This window comes from Leptonychotes weddellii, chromosome 1 (assembly GCF_054177405.1).
Source record: "Leptonychotes weddellii isolate Sample4059 chromosome 1, ASM5417740v2, whole genome shotgun sequence".
Lineage (NCBI taxonomy): Eukaryota > Metazoa > Chordata > Mammalia > Carnivora > Phocidae > Leptonychotes > Leptonychotes weddellii.
In genome coordinates, this window is record NC_138369.1 from 177,274,149 (window position 1) to 177,293,316 (window position 19,168).

Below are 19,168 nucleotides of genomic sequence, written 5' to 3' on the forward strand. Positions count from 1 at the left end.
TAAATATAGAGACATGCTGCTGGTTTCAGGGAGCTTAAGGTCTAGTGGAGAAAGGGGACAGAACAGAAACAAGTAAACAGTATTTGATTACATCTTGGGATAAATGCTGTGAAGGCAACACAGGAAATTGTGATGCAGAGCAATGCTAAGGGGTCACTGGAGACTTCCTCAGATCACGTTGTTAGGGAAGTCTTATTATTTGGTATTTCAACCGAGATCTGAAAATGAGAAACATGGGGCATCAGTATGTGAAAGAGCAGGGAAGAGTGTGGCAATAACAGCCCAAACCAACAAGTGTGGAGAGAAGTGACACAGTGCAGTGAATAAAAGCAAGGACTTCAAGGTTCTGCTGGTTGCCCCTAAGAAGTATGCTTATCACCAGTGACTTTGAAAAAGTCTCCTCTCTCTTCTGTGTCTGTTGCCTCACCTAAGAAATAAGGATGTTACATAAAAATATTCCTATGGTGTCTTATAGCTCTGAGTCTATTGAATTGTTTCTGTTGGCTTGTTCATTCTTGAAAGCTGCCACAAAGCAATTTATTAGTCCCTCATACGATCATAGAGCTAGAAATGATCTTAAAGATCATTTAGTCTAACACCTTTAATTTGTTTTTAAGAAAACAGTGGCCCTGGGGAATTCTTCACTGTCCTGAAGCTGGTTATACTGGTAGAGCTGGGACTAGAATACAGGTCTCCTGCCTGCTTTCTCAAATAAATAGGTAATGAAATCCAGAGCAGTCAAAAAGAGACTCTGGTCTATTTAATATATTAAATGATTCATATTCAGATACATTTTTTTTTAAGAATGAGCATTTCAGGGGTACCTGGGTCGCTCAGTTGGTTGGGTGTCTGACTCTTGATTTCAGCTGGGGTCATGATCTCAGGGTCATTAGACAGAGCCCTGAGTTGGGCTCTGTGCTCAGTGGGGAGTCTGCTTCTCTCTCTCTCCCTCTCCCTCTGCCCTTCCCCCACTTGCACTCATGCACGCTCTCTCTCTCTCAAATGAATAAGTACATCTTTAAAAGAAAAAAGAGTGAGTGTTTCAATCAGGGCAAGAAACAAATGACACACTCAAACTGGGTAATTGGAAAAGAGTTTAATGAAATGTGTAGGTAGAGTTTAGGGAAACTACAAGGCATGGTGAAGTATCCCCGGGCTAGTGTCAGTGGGGAATGTTACCAGCCCTGGACCTGAATGCGGAAGAGGAGGGAGCCAGCAGAAACAGCTGCTTGGTAAAGATACCCCGTGGGAATTGAGACTTTTGTTTGAGAGTCATAGACCAAATAAATACCCCAAGTAAATACCCTATCTTATTCTTTGTTTTCCTTCTGATCTCCTGAGGGATCTCCCTGTTGACCAAACTCAACCAGAAACCCAGTAGATAAGGGAACTCATTGATGTAGTCCATGCAATGTAGGCTCCCTGGGAAGCGATACAGGGAAGAGGGATGGAGATTTGATCTGGAAGGACAAGATGTGAGGTATGTGGTACAGAAAGGCTTAACACAAAGAGGACTTTTATTTCTCTTCAGCATTTTGTTCATGCAACACTTCAGGTATCTTATATCATGCCATATATTTGCTCAAAAGTTGTTATATAATGAATAAACATTTGGCCATTATTTTGGTTTCTACTATCCTGTCCTTAAGCACTTGTCTACAGATTGCCAAAATGATAGTCAAATCACATTAAAAAATGAAATAATGACTTCATCTAAATAGTTTGATAAAATTATTTTCTCTCTCCATTTGAATTTGACCAAACACTAGTTTCAGTTAAGTTCTACTTTATAGCTATTTATTCTTTACTGGGAGACATGGGCTAGTCATTGAAACCATTTATTTTGTTTGTAGTGCACAAGGCAGTTGCCCACATTGAATGTCAACTGTTCACTCCCAGCATGTCCAAAAGACTGAGTAGACATCTGGAGCAGATTCACTGAGATTTTATTTGTATGAGAAATGATGAAGTCTCCTGGGCAAGGTTCATCCTCAGGGAGGAAAGGGGCAGAATTATGTTCCCATAAAATGTCCCAGTTTTCAGAGAAGAGTGGATTTTTTTTTTTTTTGAATAAGAGCACAATGTCTATCACTAGAATTTGTCCTAAAGCTCTTTCCTTGTAGACCTATGTCTAAGTTTAAGGGAGAGAAGAGGATGTTAGGTCAAAAATGAAAGCAATATTTTCACAAGATAGCCCCTGAGATCTTGGGAACATGCACTATTGCTTCTTTGAGCTTAGCATCTTCAGAAGAAGAGCAGTTTCCCCAGTTAGCTCAAAGTGCAACATTTTCTTCATTTGTTAAGGGATAGAGAGAACATAGGAAGCTCTGGCATATTGGAGACTCTACCCTTTCAGTGGCCCAGGCCTCAAGGTGTGTGTTTGTCCTAACTCTATTGGCATCTGTGGCCAGTAGGTTTTAACAACAGCCAGAGGCGGACACAGCACCCCAGTCATTCTCCAGGATAGCTCTGCTCTGCTACTGCAATACCCAGAATTTCCTGCAGTAACAACAGTACTGGTGGCTGGGCACACCAAACCATCTTAATGGTGGTCCTTAGCAGCATGGCAGTGCCAAATGACCTTCATGCAATCTAGTGGTTGGCATATGGCTAGTCAATAACATCAGTCAAGGGGAGTTGGAGAGAAAGAAACTGGAAGATGCAACCTGATAGGAGTACCTAGAAATAGTCTCTGGGGAATCCTCTTTCTTTGTAGGAGTCTGGAAGTCCTACAGTAGCAGATGAGGCCCAGGATGGGAGGTACCATTTACTAGATTGCTGTGGCCTGGAGAAACACAAACCTCATAAATATTTTAATTTTGACATTCATTCATATATAGCTTCATGATGGGCAAAACGACTTTATTCCTGGATTACTGTAAGACTTTGCTGTTTATGCAGAATTATCTAGAAGACTAGACCTGCCTTTTTCTTATTTAAACATTTTCCCTAACTATCCTACCATATTGTTATTGTCTAGTTTAATATTTTATTGTTTATATGTATTTTTTTCTTTTAAAATTCTGCAGAGATCTTGAGTTTTCTTTTAAATGTATAACAGAAAGCTCACAACCAGTTCCGTAGGAATATTGAGATATGAACAAAGTAGATACCAATTTTTATAGTTTTCATTCGTGCTACCAACATTCCTGACTGTCCCTTCAAAATTATTTGTTAAAAGTTTACATCATTTTGCATATGTCCCCTTCTTTTATCTCTTTTTTATAAATATTGACTCATCCCTTTGTCCTGGTCAAAAGGAAATATAGAGCATTCACAGAAAATTCAGAGTGGTTTCTGTATTAGTGAAAATCATGCCCTGGGAGATAATTGGGTGAAGGTGTCTGCTGGGACCAGGTGCTGTATCAGAGATAAAAGAGTCCTTTCACTCTCCATTTCATTCACAGTGTACATAATAACTGGAACTGAAGAAGACTAAGTGAGGAATTGCAACAGAAGCCCAAAGAGAAGAATATGAGTCATTAAGATTGTTCAAACATGTATAATCATCCACTTGGAACTCCAGCCATGGAAAGGCAGCTTCTGTGACCAGCCACAGGATCACCATGGGTAGCCCTTACAAGCAAAGAGTAAATATGCAGATATTTCTTTGCATCATTAGCAATTTATTCTCACTGGAAAAAAATTTGTTAAGACTATAAAGTGATACATTTGCAGTCTCTAGATCTGCAAAATGGGACTAATAATATGTATACCCTGGGATTGGAAGATTCAATGTAATTAAGTGTAAAGTGCTTAGAACAGTGCCTAGTACCAAAAAAAAAAATATGATGATGTAAGGTAATAGATTTCTAAGGATCATTTCATTTAGAATCTTTTTATAGTTGTATTACTCCTTTTCAGAACTTGGATAAATGCACTGTTGCTCTCTATACATATCAAATAATAAAAGCACAAAAGTTGGTAGCCATTTTATTTTAAACCCTATTTCCAGCCGTTTTCTTCTTGCTTCATTTCTGAATATTCAGTGTTTTGTTTTGTTTTTTTTTTTTTACAGACCCCAAAGAAATGGCACTGTGAAAACTGTGACATCTTATTTTAGTAAAAATGCCTTTAGTGAATCCTTTGGATACTGCTTCTGAAGTCTAAATTACATTGTAATCTATTCTATGGGAAAGGTGATTTATGAGGCAATTCTTTTCTGATATTTGGTTGGTATTAGCATCCTTTCTTGATTAAAACTCTCCACTGTGTAGGGATAGAGGAAACATACCTCAATATCATAAAAGCCCACAGTGAATATCATTCTCAATGGGGAAAAACTGAGAGCTTTTCCCCTAAGGTCAAGAACATGACAGGGATGCCCACTCTCACCACTGTTGTTCAACATAGTACTAGAAGTCCTAGCTTCAGCAATCAGACAACAAAAAGAAATAAAAAGCACTCAAATTGGAAGAAGAAGTCAAACTTTCACTCTTCACAGATGACATGATAATTTATGTGGAAAACCCAAAAGACTCCACCCCAAAATTGCTAGAACTCATACAGGAATTCAGCAACATGGCACGACGCAAAATCAATGCACAGAAATCAGTTGCATTTCTATACACTAACAATGAGACAGAAGAAAGAGAAATTAAGGAATCGATCCCATTTACAACCGCACCAAAAACCATACAATACCTAGGAAAAAACCTAACCAAAGAAGTAAAGGATCTGTACTCCAAAAACTCCAAAACAGAACACTTAAGAAAGAAATTGAGGAAGACACAAAGAAATGGAAAAACATTCCATGCTCATGGATTGGAAGAATAAATATTGTTAAAATGTCTATGCTACCCAGAGCATCTACACATTCAGTGTAATCCCTATCAAAATACCATCAACATTTTTCACAGAGATGGAACAAATAATCCTAAAATTTGTATGGAAACAGAGAAGACCCTGAATAGCCAAGGAATGTTGAAAAAAAGAAAACCAAAGCTGGTGGCATCACAATTCCGGACTTCCAGCTCTATTACAAAGCTGTCATCATCAAGGCAGTATGGTACTAGCACAAAAACAGACACATAGATCAATGGAACAGAATAGAGAACCCAGAAATGGACTCTCAACTCCATGGTCAACTAATCTTTGACAATGCAGGGAAGAAAGATAGTCTCCCAATGGAAAAAGGACAGTTTCTTCAATAAATGGTGCTAGGAAAATTGGACAGCCACATGCAGAAGAATGAAACTGGACCACTTTTTTTTACACCATACATAAAAATAAACTCAAAGTGGATGAAAGACCTAAATGTGAGACAGGAATCCATCAAAATCCTAGAGGAGAACACAGACAGCAACCTCTTCAACCTTGGCCTCAGCAACTTCTTGCTAAACATGTCTCCAAAGCAAGGGAAACAAAAGCAAAATGAACTATTGGGACTTCATTAAGATAAAAAGCTTCTGCACAGCAAAGGAAACAGTCAACAAAACTAAAAGGCAACCTACAGAATAGGAGAAGATATTTGCAAATGACATATCAGATTATGGGCTAGTATCCAAGATCTATAAAGAACTTATCAAACTCAACACCCAGAAAACAAACAATCCAGTCAAGAAGTGGGCAGAAGATATGAACAGACATTTCTCCAAAGAAGACATACAAATGGTCAGCAGACATGAAACAATGCTCCACATCACTTGTCATCAGGGAAATACAAATAATAACCACAATGAGATACCACCTCACAGCAGTCAGAATGGCTAAAATTAACAAGACAGGAAATAACAAATGTTGGTGAAAATGCGGAGAAAAGGGAACCCTTTTACACTGTTGGTGGGAATGCAAGCTGGTACAGCTACTCTGGAAAACAGTATGGAAGTTCCTTAAGAAGTTAAAAATAGAGCTACCCTGTGCCCACCAATTGCACTACTAGGTATTTGTCCCAAAGATACAAATGTAGTGATCCGAAGGAGCACCTGCACCCCAATGTTCATAGCTGCAATGTCCACAAGAGCCAAACTGGGGAAAGAGCTGAGATGTCCATCGACAGATGAATGGATAAAGAAGATGTGGTATATATATACAATGGAATATTACTCAGCCATCAGAAAGGATGAATACTTACCATTTACATCAATGTGGATGGAACTGGAGGGTATTATGCTGAGGGAAATAAGTCAGCCAGAGAAGACAGTAATTATATGGGCTTCACTCATATGTAGAGTATAAGAAACAGGGCAGAGGACAGTAGGGGAAGGGAGGGAAAACAGAATGGGAAGTCATTGCAGAGGGAGAAAAACTATGAGAGACTCATAATTGTAGGGAACAAACTGAGGGTTGCTGGAGGGGAGGTGGCTAGGGGGAGATGGGTAGTGGGTAGCTGGGCAATCGGCATTAAGGTGGGCACATGATATGATGAGCACTGGGTGTTATATGAAACTGATAAATTATTGAACACTAGACCTGAAACTAATGATATACTATAAGTTGGCTAATTGAATTTAAATAAAAAAGAACAGAGTCTGGCACATAATAAATGCTAAATCATTGGTTATTGGTAAAAAAAAAAATGAGCTTGATTTTAATCTGAAGAATTATAAGAGCACCACTTCCAAACTGGCATGTTGTCTTGTTTCACTGAGTCAGTCAAGATGAGCATGTTCATTTACTTAAGTGGACATGTATTAATACTATGCTTAAGAACACAATCCAGCTATATCTGGATGGACATATATCATCAGTTAAAAACTATGAAACTGTAGCCTTTTATCCAGTTCTCTGACCCCTATCTTGGATTATGGACCACCACAGAGAATATGCTGCTCACTCTAAACTTTCTTCCTCTAATTCTTAAAAACACATTTAACAAATCTGTGACAAGGTATATAAGAAGGGTACAAAATAGGTACCAACAGGGGCAGAGGTGAGAATCCATGAATTCTGACTGGAGAAATAACCACACCTCTTAGAGTATAAACCCTTTAGCTACGTCTGGAAAGATGAGCAGAAGTTCCGCAGAAGAAGTCAAAGAGGTTTTGAAGAAGAAAGTTTGTCTTGTGTGTTCAGGTGGTGGTGAGAGACCCAGGGAGTGGGTCTCTCGCTGCATTTTCACAGACAAAGCAGAAGGAACTGGACTTTCAACTATTTAATTCTTCTGAAGTGCCTTCAAGTTCTTCCCAGTCAACAGAGAAAATAATACACAAGATGTGTGATAATGAAGACACTAACTTAACAATAAGATACAAAAAATGGGAACGTTGGATCATTTGGTTCTATCCATCCTTCAGGTCATGGAAACAAGATGAGATCTCTTATTTGCTTATTGCCTACATCCAAATGTGATTCAGAAAATGATTTCCCTGCCTCCTCTCACACTAAGATGTGTCAGGCAGCACACACTGAAAAGCTGCTCAGAGCTGGGTTGGAAGAGGCGAAGCAGAGCCAAAACGGGAATCAAAGCGTCTCACCGAACAATTTTTTAAAACCATTTATTCCTTAAGGCATCCAGAGAAGGCAAAATTCCCAGCACATGTTTCTGCAGTTCCAAACATTCCCTTAGATTTGTTTTCCATTTTTAGTGAAGGTATTCAAGATTAGGTTAGGTGGCAACTCGATCTGCTGAACACTCATCTGGAAACTGGTCTCGGAATTCTTTTCTTGATGGAGATGAAATATCTTGGAATGAAGTTGAAACAAAGGTTCGAACTGGGGCCACGTTAAGACTTGTTTATAAGGTATGTGGTGTGTGGTTTACTTCATTCTGTGCCAAAATGCGATGTGCTTTAGTGCAGCTCGTAAATGAAGCTCAGGAGAAACACAAATGTGGTGCGTCTCCATTCGGTATTCCTGAGCGGCACTCCCCCAGGTGGCATGGCCCCATGATTGTCGCTGGCTCTGTCCTACCCCTGTCAGTTCACTAAAAGCAATTTGGTCACAGCCAAGCTTGGCCCTGCGATTCTTTCAGCTGTTGAGCTGGTATATTCCTGTTAGAGGGAAGATTGCCTAAACTCCAAATAATGGACTTACAGAGAATGAGATGAAATATCCCTGCCATGGTAGGCTGACTACTAAGATAGCTAATGCTCTTGCTTCCTGGTATTTGTGCCCTCATGTAATCTCCTCCTCTTTTTGTTCAGCCTTGACCTAGTGACCTGATTCTAAGGAACTGAAAGTGGCAAAAGTGATAGGATGTCACTTCCAAGATTGGGTTTTAAGTCTGTGACTCCCCTCTTGCTGGCACTATATTTTGCTAGCATGTTCTCTCACTTTATAGCTATCGTTGCTTGCTTGTACTGGGGAAGCAAGCTGACATATTTCAAGTAGCAGGTGGTCTCTGGCAAATAGCCAGTGAGTAAATGAGGCCCTTAGTCCAAAAGCCTATAAGGCATAGAATCGTGTCAACAGAATCCTCCATGTGTGTGAATGAGCTTGGAGGCAGACCCTCAGATGCACACTGAGATGACTCCAAAGGGAGTCCCTGAGCCAGAGGACTCAGCTAAGCCACACCCAGGTTCCAGGCCTAGAGAAACTGAGATCGTTAATGGTGTTGTTTCAAGCGGCTAAGTGCTAAACTAATTTGCTACACAGCAATGGTATTTATCTGCTTATAGAAGTGGTAAGGCTCGGAAGTGGGAGTACAAAAATTGGAAAGAGAATAGGTATATATATTTGTGTCTGTCTGAGTCACCAACCCAGATAGAATCTTTATGACAGACGTTTTCAGTATACTGTTTATAATCATTGCAACAACCTGGCAGGGGTGGTGTTATTCACATATTTTGGATAAAACTGAGGTTATGGCAACCAAGTTACTTGGTGTAGAGCACATAGCTAGAAGGTGACAGAGATGAAAGAGAAACAAAGTCTCTCTTACTCTGAAGCCTTTGATCCTTCCTCTGCCTTAACGTTCCTAGGTGGCAAGGGTGGGATAAGGCTTAGGATGGAAATCAGAATCACCTGGAGATCTTTTTTAAAGCTCGTTGTGGTGCTTTCTTTTCTGGAGGTCCTGACACAGTTTGAAATGAATCATACCACACAGTGGGATTGTAGCAGAAGAGCATTGAACTTACAAGTTCAGCTATCCCCCCTCTGGCAGCTTGGGCCTATAATTAGAAAATTAAAATTCCACATTTCAACTACATTCTGACTGAGGATCTGGAAGTCCTTAGCAACTTCCATGGTGATTAGGAAGATGATCATGTGACTTGGGTAGTCTGATGTTAGGTTGTTTTAATTAAGTTACAAATAAAGCAATAGCACCCAGATCTCCACTTTTGATGGAGATCCACATAGTCTGATGCATCCTGGAGTCTCCCTCACTTAGAGCCAAAAGTTAGTGAAATGGGTTTGGCTAAACAAGGATAGGTTGAAAGTAGAATGGGTGAATGGTAAGTGCTGCTTTCGTTTGGTGTCAGGAACAAGATTATGAAATAATGGAAGAGCACACCTCAGTGCTGCACCCTAGGAAGATATGTTTGGCCCTGGGTGCTCGTAGAGTGGCTTCTAGAGCTGAGAAGGGCAGCTCAGCAGAATGGAGTAGCCTGTGAGCTGTCTGACCAGCTCCTGGGCCAGGTCCAGAGTCCCTCTTCTAGATTTAGCCCTTCAGCTCTTGCAATAGCTTCCCTGCTTCTGGCCCTGAGAAGAGACTGAGTGGGCTTCTCATTGTAGATCACAGTCTTACTTCCACAGCCATGGCATCTATTTGTGGAAGACGTCACAATTAATGACAAAGTGCACAGTTTCTCCTGGACCAGATGACTGTAGTGCTGCTTCTTTACCCCCTTCCTGCTACCTCATTGCATAGATTTTTCTAGAGAAGCACTGCCCAGTGAGCTAGCTGCTAGTTACTTGAGGCTATTGATGCAGCATTTGGAATGCAGTTAGTGAGACAAAAGAAGTGGATTTTTCATCTAATTTAATTTCAATTTATTTAAATTCAAATAACCATATGTAGTTGGTGGCTAACGTGTGGGATAGCATAATTCCAGAGGCTGTCATCCTTATGGTATTCTTTCGTTAATTTATTTTTGGCTAATATTTATAGAACATTTCCTATGTGTCAGGCAGTATACTTAGAATTTTGCATGTATTCATCCAATTTTCACAAAACCTGATGAACCTCATTATATTATTTACATTTTCCAGAGCAGAAAGTTAAATTTCATAGAGACAAAGTGGCCTGTCTCCCATCATACAGGCAGGAGACAGGATTCAAAATAAAGTCTATTTGGCTTCAGTCCTGTGTTTCTGTACAAAAGAATGAGGCTAAATCAGCAGAAATGAAGGGTGAAACAAAATGGGCACAAGACAATTAAAATATAACCCGTTATGGTGAGTTATTTCATTTTATTGTTTATTGTAAACACTCTGGCCACAGAACACACATTAGTTTTTAAATAACCATAATTCAAAGCTTTCACATTATATAGTATTTTCCTTCAATGTGTATCATCTAGGAAAATATCAGTGAACTCCAAAAGTCTATATGGATAATGTGCACATTTATGCTCTTCTGACACTAAACATAAATAGTAAAAATAGTCATTGCTTGTAGGTCTTTGGGTCTATGCTGTGCCTTAAGGGAAGCCATAAAACAATGGTGTGGACTCAGATGGCTCCCTATGTGGGTAATGTTTGCAGAACATAGGAGGTATGCAGTAAATGTTTATTGACGGCAAAGATGATGAGAATTCAATTTGCGCTGGTCTTTTCCTCTCCATTTTTCTTAAGGAATTTATGGCTCATTTGCAACCAACATTGTGAATGTCACGGAGACCCCCACAATTTGAGTTGCAGAGCTGCCGTGTAATTGGATCTGATCACACTTGCAGAAGAGAGAGAAAGCATATGTACTGCTAAAATTCCAGTCCCTAGAATAGGCTGGAACTCTCGAATTCTTTGTGTCCTTATAAGTCAGAAAATCATCAGCGCCTACAAATCAAGCAAGTCATTCAAAACAAATCTAGCTTTTAGATCTCACTGACAGATAGACCTCATTTCAGTCAGATCAATGTATTTGAAAGAAAATATGCTACTTATGTGAACTACTAAGTTTCCTAACTATAAGGACAGGAACTATAATTTTATACCTTAAGACATTTATTTTCATTATTTTATTCAGCAAAATTCTTAGCATCATTTTGGGACTTCACTGAATTATGATGATGATGTTACATTAAACATTTTAGATTTCATTGCAAAGTGACATAAAAATTTGAACATCTCTTCCCAGTATTTTTTTATGCATGCAGTGCAGTGTTTAAGCAGACTTGTAATGAAGATCTTTCTAGGGTTCCTGGGTGGCTCAGTAGGTTAAGTGTCTGCCTTCAGCTCGTGTCATGATCCCAGAGTCCTGGGATAGAGTCCCACATCGGGCTTCCTGCTCCGCAGGGCATCTGCTTCTCTGCCTCTCTCTCTGTCTCTCATGAATAAATAAATAAAATCTTTTTTTTTTTTTAAAAAGATCTTTCTAACCAGCTACTAGCAAGTTGTGTTCATCACAGTGTTCTTTTGGTGAATAGAAGTGATACACGGTTTTGTTTTGTTCAGTTTTATTGAGAAATAACTGACATGCATCACTGTATAACTTTAAGGCATACAGCATGATGGTTTGATTTACATATGTTGTAAAATGATTATTATTGTAGGTTTAGCTAACATCCATCTTCTCATATAGATACAATAAAATGCAAGTAAAGAAGAATAAAAGAAAAAAATGTTCTTATGATGAGAACTCTTAGGATTTACTCTCTTAACACTTTTCCTATATATCATATAGCAGTGTTAGCTCTAGTCCTTATGTTGTACATTACATCCCTAGTGCTTATTTATCTTATAACTGGAAGTTTGTAACTTTTGACCACCTTCCTCTAATTCCCAATCCTCCCACCCCCCACCTCTGGAAACCATAAGTCTGATCTCCTTATCTATGAGTTGTTGTTTTCTTTAAGATTCTACATATAAGTGAGATCATATGGGATTTATCTTTTTTTTTTTAATCTAACTTATTTCCTTAGCATATTACTTTTAAGGTCCATCCTTGTTGTCCCAAATAATAGGATTTCCTAATTTTTTAATGGCTGAATTACATTCCTTTGTGTAAACACACACACACACACACACCCCACAACTTCCTTATCCATTCATCTATTGATGGACACTTAGATTGTTTCCATGTCTTGGCTATTGTAAATAATGCTGTTATGAACATGGGGGTACAAGATATCTTTTTGAGGTAGTATTTTCATTTTCTTTGGATATATTCTCAGAAGTGGAATTTCTAGGTCATTTGGTAGTTCTATTTTTAATTTTTTAAAGATTTCTCCATACTATTTTCCACAGTAGCTGCACCAGTTTACATTCTCATCGGCAGAATCTCTTATGATCCTTTGAATTTCTGTGGTATCAGCTGTAAGTCTCCTTTTCTATTTGTAATTGTGTTGATTTGGGTCCTTTCTCTTTTTTCCTTAGTTGGTCTGGCTAGCGTTTTGTCAGTTTTATCTTTTCAAAGAGCCAACACTTAGTTTGGTTTATTTTTTTCTATTATTTTTCTCTTCTCTATTTCTGTTGTAATCTTCATTATTTTCTTCTGCTAACTTTGGGTTTAATTTGTTCTTCTTTTTCTAGTTCCTTAACGCATAGAGTTAGGTTGTTTATTTGGGATCTTTCTTGCTTCTTACTGTAGGCATTTATTATTATGAACTCTCTTAGGACTGCTTTTGCTACATCCCAGAAGTTCTGGTGTGTTGTGTTTCCATTTTTGTTTCTCAATAAACTTTTTTATTTCCCCTTTAATTTCTTCTTTGATCCACTGGTTGTTGAGGGCAGTGTTAATTTCTATATGTTTGTGAATTTTCTGGTTTTCCTCCTGTTTCACACTAGTTTCATCTAGTTTCACACTATTGCGATCAGAGAAGATACCTGGTAGGAGTTCAGTCTTCCTGAATTTGCTAAGACTTGTTTAGTGGCCTAACATATGGTCGGTCCAAGAAAATGTTTCATGTGCTCTTGGGAAGAGTGTATATTCTGCTGTTGTTGGCTAGAATGTTCTGTATACTTCTGTTAGGTCCATTTGGTCTTATAGTGTTGTTAAAATCCACTGTTCTCCTATTTCCTTATTGATTCTCTGTCTAGATGATCAATCCATTGTTGAGAGTGGGGTAATAAAGTCCTCAGATACTGAAATACTGTTTATTTCTCCTTTTAGCTCTGTTAGTTTTGCTTTATATATTTAGGTGCTCCTATCTTGGGCACTTAAGTATTTATAATTGTTATATCTTCTTGATGTGTTGACACTTTTATCATCACATAATGACCTTCTTTGACTCTTTTTTTTTTTTTTTACTATTTTCAAAGTCTATTTTGTCTGATATAAATATAGCTATCCCTGCTTTTTTTTTTTTTTTTGGCACAATTTGCTTTAAATGTCTTTTTTCTGTCTTCATATTCACTCTCAGTCCATGTGTGTCTTTAAGGCTAAAGTGGTCTCTTTTAGTTTGATATTGTTGGATCTTGTTTTTGAAATACACTCAGCCATTCTATGTCTTTTGATTGAAGAATGTAATTCATTTACATTTAATGTAATTATTTATAGTTAAGGGCTTACTATTGCCATTTTGTTAATTTTTTTTCCTCATTTCTTTGTAGATCCGTTGTTCCTTCTTTCTTATCCTGCTTTCTTTTTTTATGTTTCGATTTTTTTGGTATCAGTATGCTTTGACTTATTTATTGTGTTCTTTTGTGTGATTACCTCAAGATCTTCCCTTGTGGTTACCATGAGGCATGCATAATATATCTTAAACTCATAACACCCTATTTTAAACCTATATTAAGCCTATAAATAAATACAATTTTTATACTTTATACTTTTACTTCTGCCCCTCACATTTTAGATTATTGCAGTTATAATTTATTTCTTTTAGCTGGTGTAACTAATAACAGATTATTGTATTTATGGTTATTTTTGCTACATTCCTTTAAAAAAATTTTAAGCTAGAGTTGTGAGTGAGTGATGTATCACTATTACCATATTGCAGAATCCAGTTATGACTATATATTTTTCATTGCCAGGGAGATTCATGTTACCTTTTTGTGTTTTGTTTCTTGTAAGGTAGGTCTGGTTGTAATTAACCCCCTCAGCTTTTGTTTGTTCAGATAGTCTTTATCTCTCCTTCATTTCTGAAGGACAGCTTTTCCAGGTATACAGTTTTGGTTGACAGTTATTTTCTTTCAGTGTTTTGAATATGGCATCCCATTTTCTCCTGGCCTGAAGAGTTTCTGTTGAGAAATCCAATAGTCTTATGGGGGGTTCCTTGTATGTTAGTTCTCTCTTTCCTCTTGGTGCTATTAAAAAATATTTTGTCTTTGACTTTTGACTATATAATTATAATGTGTCTCAGTGTAGCCCTCTGTCCTTAGGTTCAAACTGTTTGGGATCCTTTGGGCCATGTGGATCTATATATCCATTTTTCTCCCCAGGTTCAGGAAGTTTTCAGCCATTATTGCTTTCTGTCCCTTTCTCTTTTTTTCCTTCTGGACGTCCTGTGATGCACATATTGTTCCTTTTCATTGTCATATAATTTCCATAGGCTTTCTTTGCTATTTTTAATCTTTCTTTCTCCTTGGGTAATTTCCAATGTCCTATCCTTCAGGTTGATGATTTTTTTTTTCTGCATGTTTGAATCTACTTTTGAAACTCTCTATTGAATTCTTCAGTTCATTTATTGTATTTTTCAACTCTGAGATTTCTGTTTTTGTTTTTTTGATGGTTGCTATTTCCTTGTCAAACTTCTCCTGTTCATGCATTGTTTTCCTAATTTTGTTAGTTTTCTGTCTCTGTTCTCTCGAAGTTCACTAAACTTCTTTAAGAGATTTGTTCTGAATTCTTTGTCTGATAGTTTATAGGTTTCCATTTTTTTTAGGGTCAGTTCTTGGAGTTTTATTAGTTTCCTTTGGTGGCATCATATTTACCTGATTTTTCGTGATCCTTGATTTCTTGCATTGGTATCTGAGTATTTGAGTAATTAATCTCTTCTTCCAGACTTTATAGGTTTGCTTTGGCACAGATAGTTCTTCACTAGTCAGCTCATTTTATTTTGCTGGGTGTGTCTGTTGGTAATGTCTTTGGGCAGGCAGGGCCTGCTATTATGGACTGCTTTGGTCAAGGCAACTTGCCTTGGATGGACAGGGATGGGGTATTGTACCACTGGATGAAAATAGTTGGATATGACTCCTGGCTTGGTTCGCTATCCAAGTGAGGCTGTAGGATGGGGTCCTCAGTTGCCTTATTCTCTGCTCAGGCTTACTAGATGGTTGGGACTGGGTCTGTATTCAGTAGTAGATGGAGTTATGTTCCCTGCTTCTCTTCTTGGCAGGACAGCAGCCCAGGTTCAGGGCACATAGAGATCACTGTTTGGGGGCTTCAAATCAGGCCTGAGTGTCCACTGAATTCCCTGCTTAGGTGATGCTCTGCAGATGGAGGAAGTTGTGCTCACTGTTCAAGCGCCACTGTATGTAGCTGTTAGATGGACTATATGGCTTCCCTTGTGCTCTGGTTAGGTTCCCTGGTCAGATAGCTGAAGGCTATATTTAGCCATGAGCAAGGCCATGAATTAGATTCCCTTTCTGTGTGCAATAGGAGAAGCAGCTGTAAAACTGGTAAAGCTCTTTGTCTTAACTCAAGAAGACCCACGCCTTAAGTTCCCTGGCCAAATTAGGCCAATGGCTCTGCAAACTACTGGCTCTGTCTGCTCTTCTCTCAGCTCAAGTGCCACTGGGCCACACAGCTTCCAGGAGTTGTCTCTAGCCCTTCTGGTCAGATGGTGCTGAAGGCACTCTCCACAGTGTGTGGGGCTGTGACTCAGTACCCTGCCTACGTATGAGCAAATTGGGCCATAGGACTGGCAAACATCTTGTTTGAGGATCTGAATCAGGCAGATCTGTACCTCTCCAAGTTCCCCAGTCAGAGTGTACTTCTAGCTTGGTTCTACAGATGAGCAAAGCCACTGGTTGAGATTACTATTTGGGCACTGCCAATATGAACTTGGTCTGCCAACATCCATGTGCTGGTTGTTGTAAGCTCCTCCCTCATTCTCTGTCATAGTTATATTTCCATTGGCTGAGCCCTGCAATTCCAGTGGTATGGGATGAGAGTAGGGGTGCTCACGAGTGACCCACAATGCTGGGGGGGCAGTGCTGGTTGTTCCCTCTTGGGTTCTCTTTTCCACTGGAGGAAGTGGAGGCTCAGAAGACACCTCTCCCCATGGTGCTGCACTGTCCTGGGGAACAGGCAATACAGTCAACATGCAGTAACTTCTCTTACCCCTCTAATACAGTCTATCTCAGTCTCTGAAGTCTGTGTGGGGGGTATTCTTCAGCTTCAGTCCTGCGTTCTAGGATTCTCTCAATGACGTCTTGTTTTGGGATGGCTGTTAGTTGTTCTCGTAAGGGGGAGCAAATTCAGGAATGATGTATGTCATCATTTTGGTGGCATCACTCTCCCCCAATATTTTGTCAATGTAAATTTTAAATATATGAAAGGGCCCACATAAAAATATAAATGTTAAGGTCACTTGCAGCAAAATACAGCACATTAGAATTATTTAGCCAAAATTTTATACTTGAAGGTAGGCACTTCATAACATTTGGATTTTGGCAAAAGGCAACAGTTTGATGTCAATATCTTAACCTTTCTATTAACTGTATAACTTTTTCAAGGGAATATATTTTCAAAATATTACAGAAGAGAAAGCTGTCTAAGCTACATATGAATGGAATTCCACAGAACAGAATGCAAATTTCATTTTCTCTTCTTTTCATAAACTGTTATATATCTTCACGGTCAAGTTCTACAGTTTTACTCCCTGATGTAAAATCCCATGGGAATATTCAGCTTCTAATCTTTTAATCTGAAATGAAGTATCTGTTGTTTGTAGAACTTGATACAGTGTTTTTTTCCCACAGTTGGAATAACTTTTGTCATAATAAAACACTAAAGTCAGATGATTTTTAGATGGCAGTAGCTAGCACTGAAGAGTTCTTGGCTTCAAGCAGCTGTCGAGTCCCTTTGATCCTGTTTTAACTTGTCAAATTAAATAGATAAGATTAAACTGTTCTAATTGTTTTCATTCTTGGAGGCATAGAAATTTACTTCACACTTAACTAAACCATGAGCAGAATGTTTGGGTCCCAGTGGACCCATCTACCATTTGATTTAGCTGTCCTTTCTAGAACATGTCTCTACCAGATAGATTCTGTTTGAAGTCTTGGTAATAGGAAACTTCACAAAACAATCTAGTCAATAAGGAAGCTCCAACTCCTCTTTCTTATCCTGAAACCAAAGTTCCTTGTTCTTATCCAGAAACCAAAGTTTCTGTAGCTTCCATCCAGTGCTTTAAACAGTGAAAGGCACAGAGTAGGCTCTCATGCACTTGAACAGTATTTACTAATGAACAAAAGAATGAATAATTCTAGTTCTGACTTTTAAAGCTACACAGAATATAGTTGTTTCCTTATGTACTCCAGGCTATTCTCCTCTCTTACATCATTCTTCTCTTTTCCAGGATCAATATTGTAGTTTCCTTAAGCAATATGATTTTCAGATGTTTTGTCTGTCTCATTACTCTTCTCTGAATGTGACTGCATTGATCAGTACATCTCTTCAAATGTGATACCATTGAACCAAACAGTACTCCAGATGGGGTCAGCTCAGAGAGGGGTAAAAACTCAGTATTTCTTAGCCTGGATATTCCACCTGACATATTGTTTGACCCAAAAAAGTATTCCTTAGAGCAATCCTTTCCTGTTTCTGAGTAGAGGCATTTTATTCCAGGCAAGATCTCTGATTGGCACATATTCTGTTCTGGGAGAAGGATTGTTTTCTTGAATTTCCAGGGTAAGGAGGGGGTGGAGAGCGCTGTGCTGAAGCCTGTGGGGTCGGGGAGTAGGGAGGTGGCAAGTCGGCACAGTATTCCATCTCATGGTCATAACTATAGGGGGGTGGTGCCACTGAAAAAGAAAAAGTAAAGGGCATCAGGCATTTAGCAAATATTTGAGTGTCTACTATGTTTAAACCACTGGGCTGAGTACTTTGGGACAGGGCATAATTTTTGCCTGCAAAAATCTTAGTTTTATTGGTTTGAGGACATGTGTATGAAAGGGCGAGTGCTACAAAAAGTGGTACCGTTGGCCAAAATGTTTAGAATTGGTTGCTTAGGGAAAGTTTCTTGGAAATAGGATGCTAAATGGGCAGATAAAGAAAAGACTAGGCGCTAATTCCAGATTGAACAAAAGCATAGAAGCAGGAGAGCACTTTTGTTGAAAGCAAAAAGTACATGGAAGGGGGAAATGGGAAGAAGTGTTGAGAAATCTGATGGTATCATCATCATGGTGGGCTTTGACTTTCACATAAGGAGTGTGTGATGTGCAGTTACCAAAGATTTTTTGAATATGCTAGTGAATATGCTTGGGAGGGTGATTTTCTCAGCAGTATGGATTGAAGTGAGCAGAAGAAAAGGAGAGATGATGTAATAGCATATGTGAAGGATTATAAACGACTCATGGCATTGGGAGGGAAAATCATAAGAGACCTTGAGCAGCTGAGTGCTTCGGTGATGACTAGGTAGGTAGAGAAAGAGGTGGAGAGTGAAAGAAGACGTCCAGGTATTGGGCACCGTTTATTAGACTCCAGCAACTTAGAAGGTCATGGAGCCATTATAGGAATAAGAAAAAAAAGCGAGGATGGGCAAGCACATTTGTGGATGGGAATGAAGAACTTAGTTTTCTAAATATTATTTGAAAATGTTTCTTAAATTATTTTTTTACTGTAATATATGTCAGTGTGTTTTAAATCACATTTAGTACACTTCATTATGACCATGTATTGGGGTCTATTTTTTAGTGATCTCAGTCCCATGTCAAGGGTTGGAAGAGAGATAACCCCTTGAGTATTCCATGTCTTCAAGAACCAATCATTCTGCAACATCTGAAACCCCTCTGATGATTTGCCAGTATTTGAATTATCATCAAGATCATGATTCTGGTTGGAAACTGGCATGCCTTAATTGCTTACTATGAATGTAGCCTAAATCACAAGACTAGTGTGATAATAATGCAAATAAATGGCCAAGATTTTTAAACATTAGAATGGCAGAAAAGAACAAGCAACATTTCAATAAACTTATTTTTAAAATATCTTCTAGGGATGCCTGGCTGGTCAGCTGGT

The 19,168-nt window shown here is 38.6% G+C and overlaps 1 protein-coding gene and 1 long non-coding RNA gene across 5 annotated transcripts in view; one reads left to right on the forward strand and one right to left on the reverse strand.

The window, feature by feature from the left end:
- LOC115942859 (uncharacterized) overlaps positions 1-19,168 on the forward strand; it is a 230,713-nt gene that overhangs the window by 208,142 nt on the left and 3,403 nt on the right. For 2 of the 3 annotated variants that reach the window (XR_014139821.1, XR_014139822.1), the window contains exons 4-5: positions 3,408-3,590; positions 4,019-7,682. This is a non-coding gene — a long non-coding RNA (uncharacterized LOC115942859). The other variant, XR_014139820.1, reaches the window with a different exon arrangement.
- The window catches only part of CYYR1 (cysteine and tyrosine rich 1), a 183,347-nt gene that overhangs the window by 69,572 nt on the left and 94,607 nt on the right, over positions 1-19,168 (reverse strand). Inside the window, exon 4 of one of the 2 annotated variants that reach the window (XM_006738963.3) lies at positions 10,274-17,952. The exons of the other annotated variant lie outside the window; for it this stretch is intronic. Within the exon in view, the coding sequence (XP_006739026.1) occupies positions 17,768-17,952 (185 nt within the window). The 3' untranslated portion in view covers positions 10,274-17,767. Of the gene's footprint in view, positions 1-10,273; positions 17,953-19,168 lie in introns of those variants that run through there. 2 annotated transcript variants of the gene reach the window in all.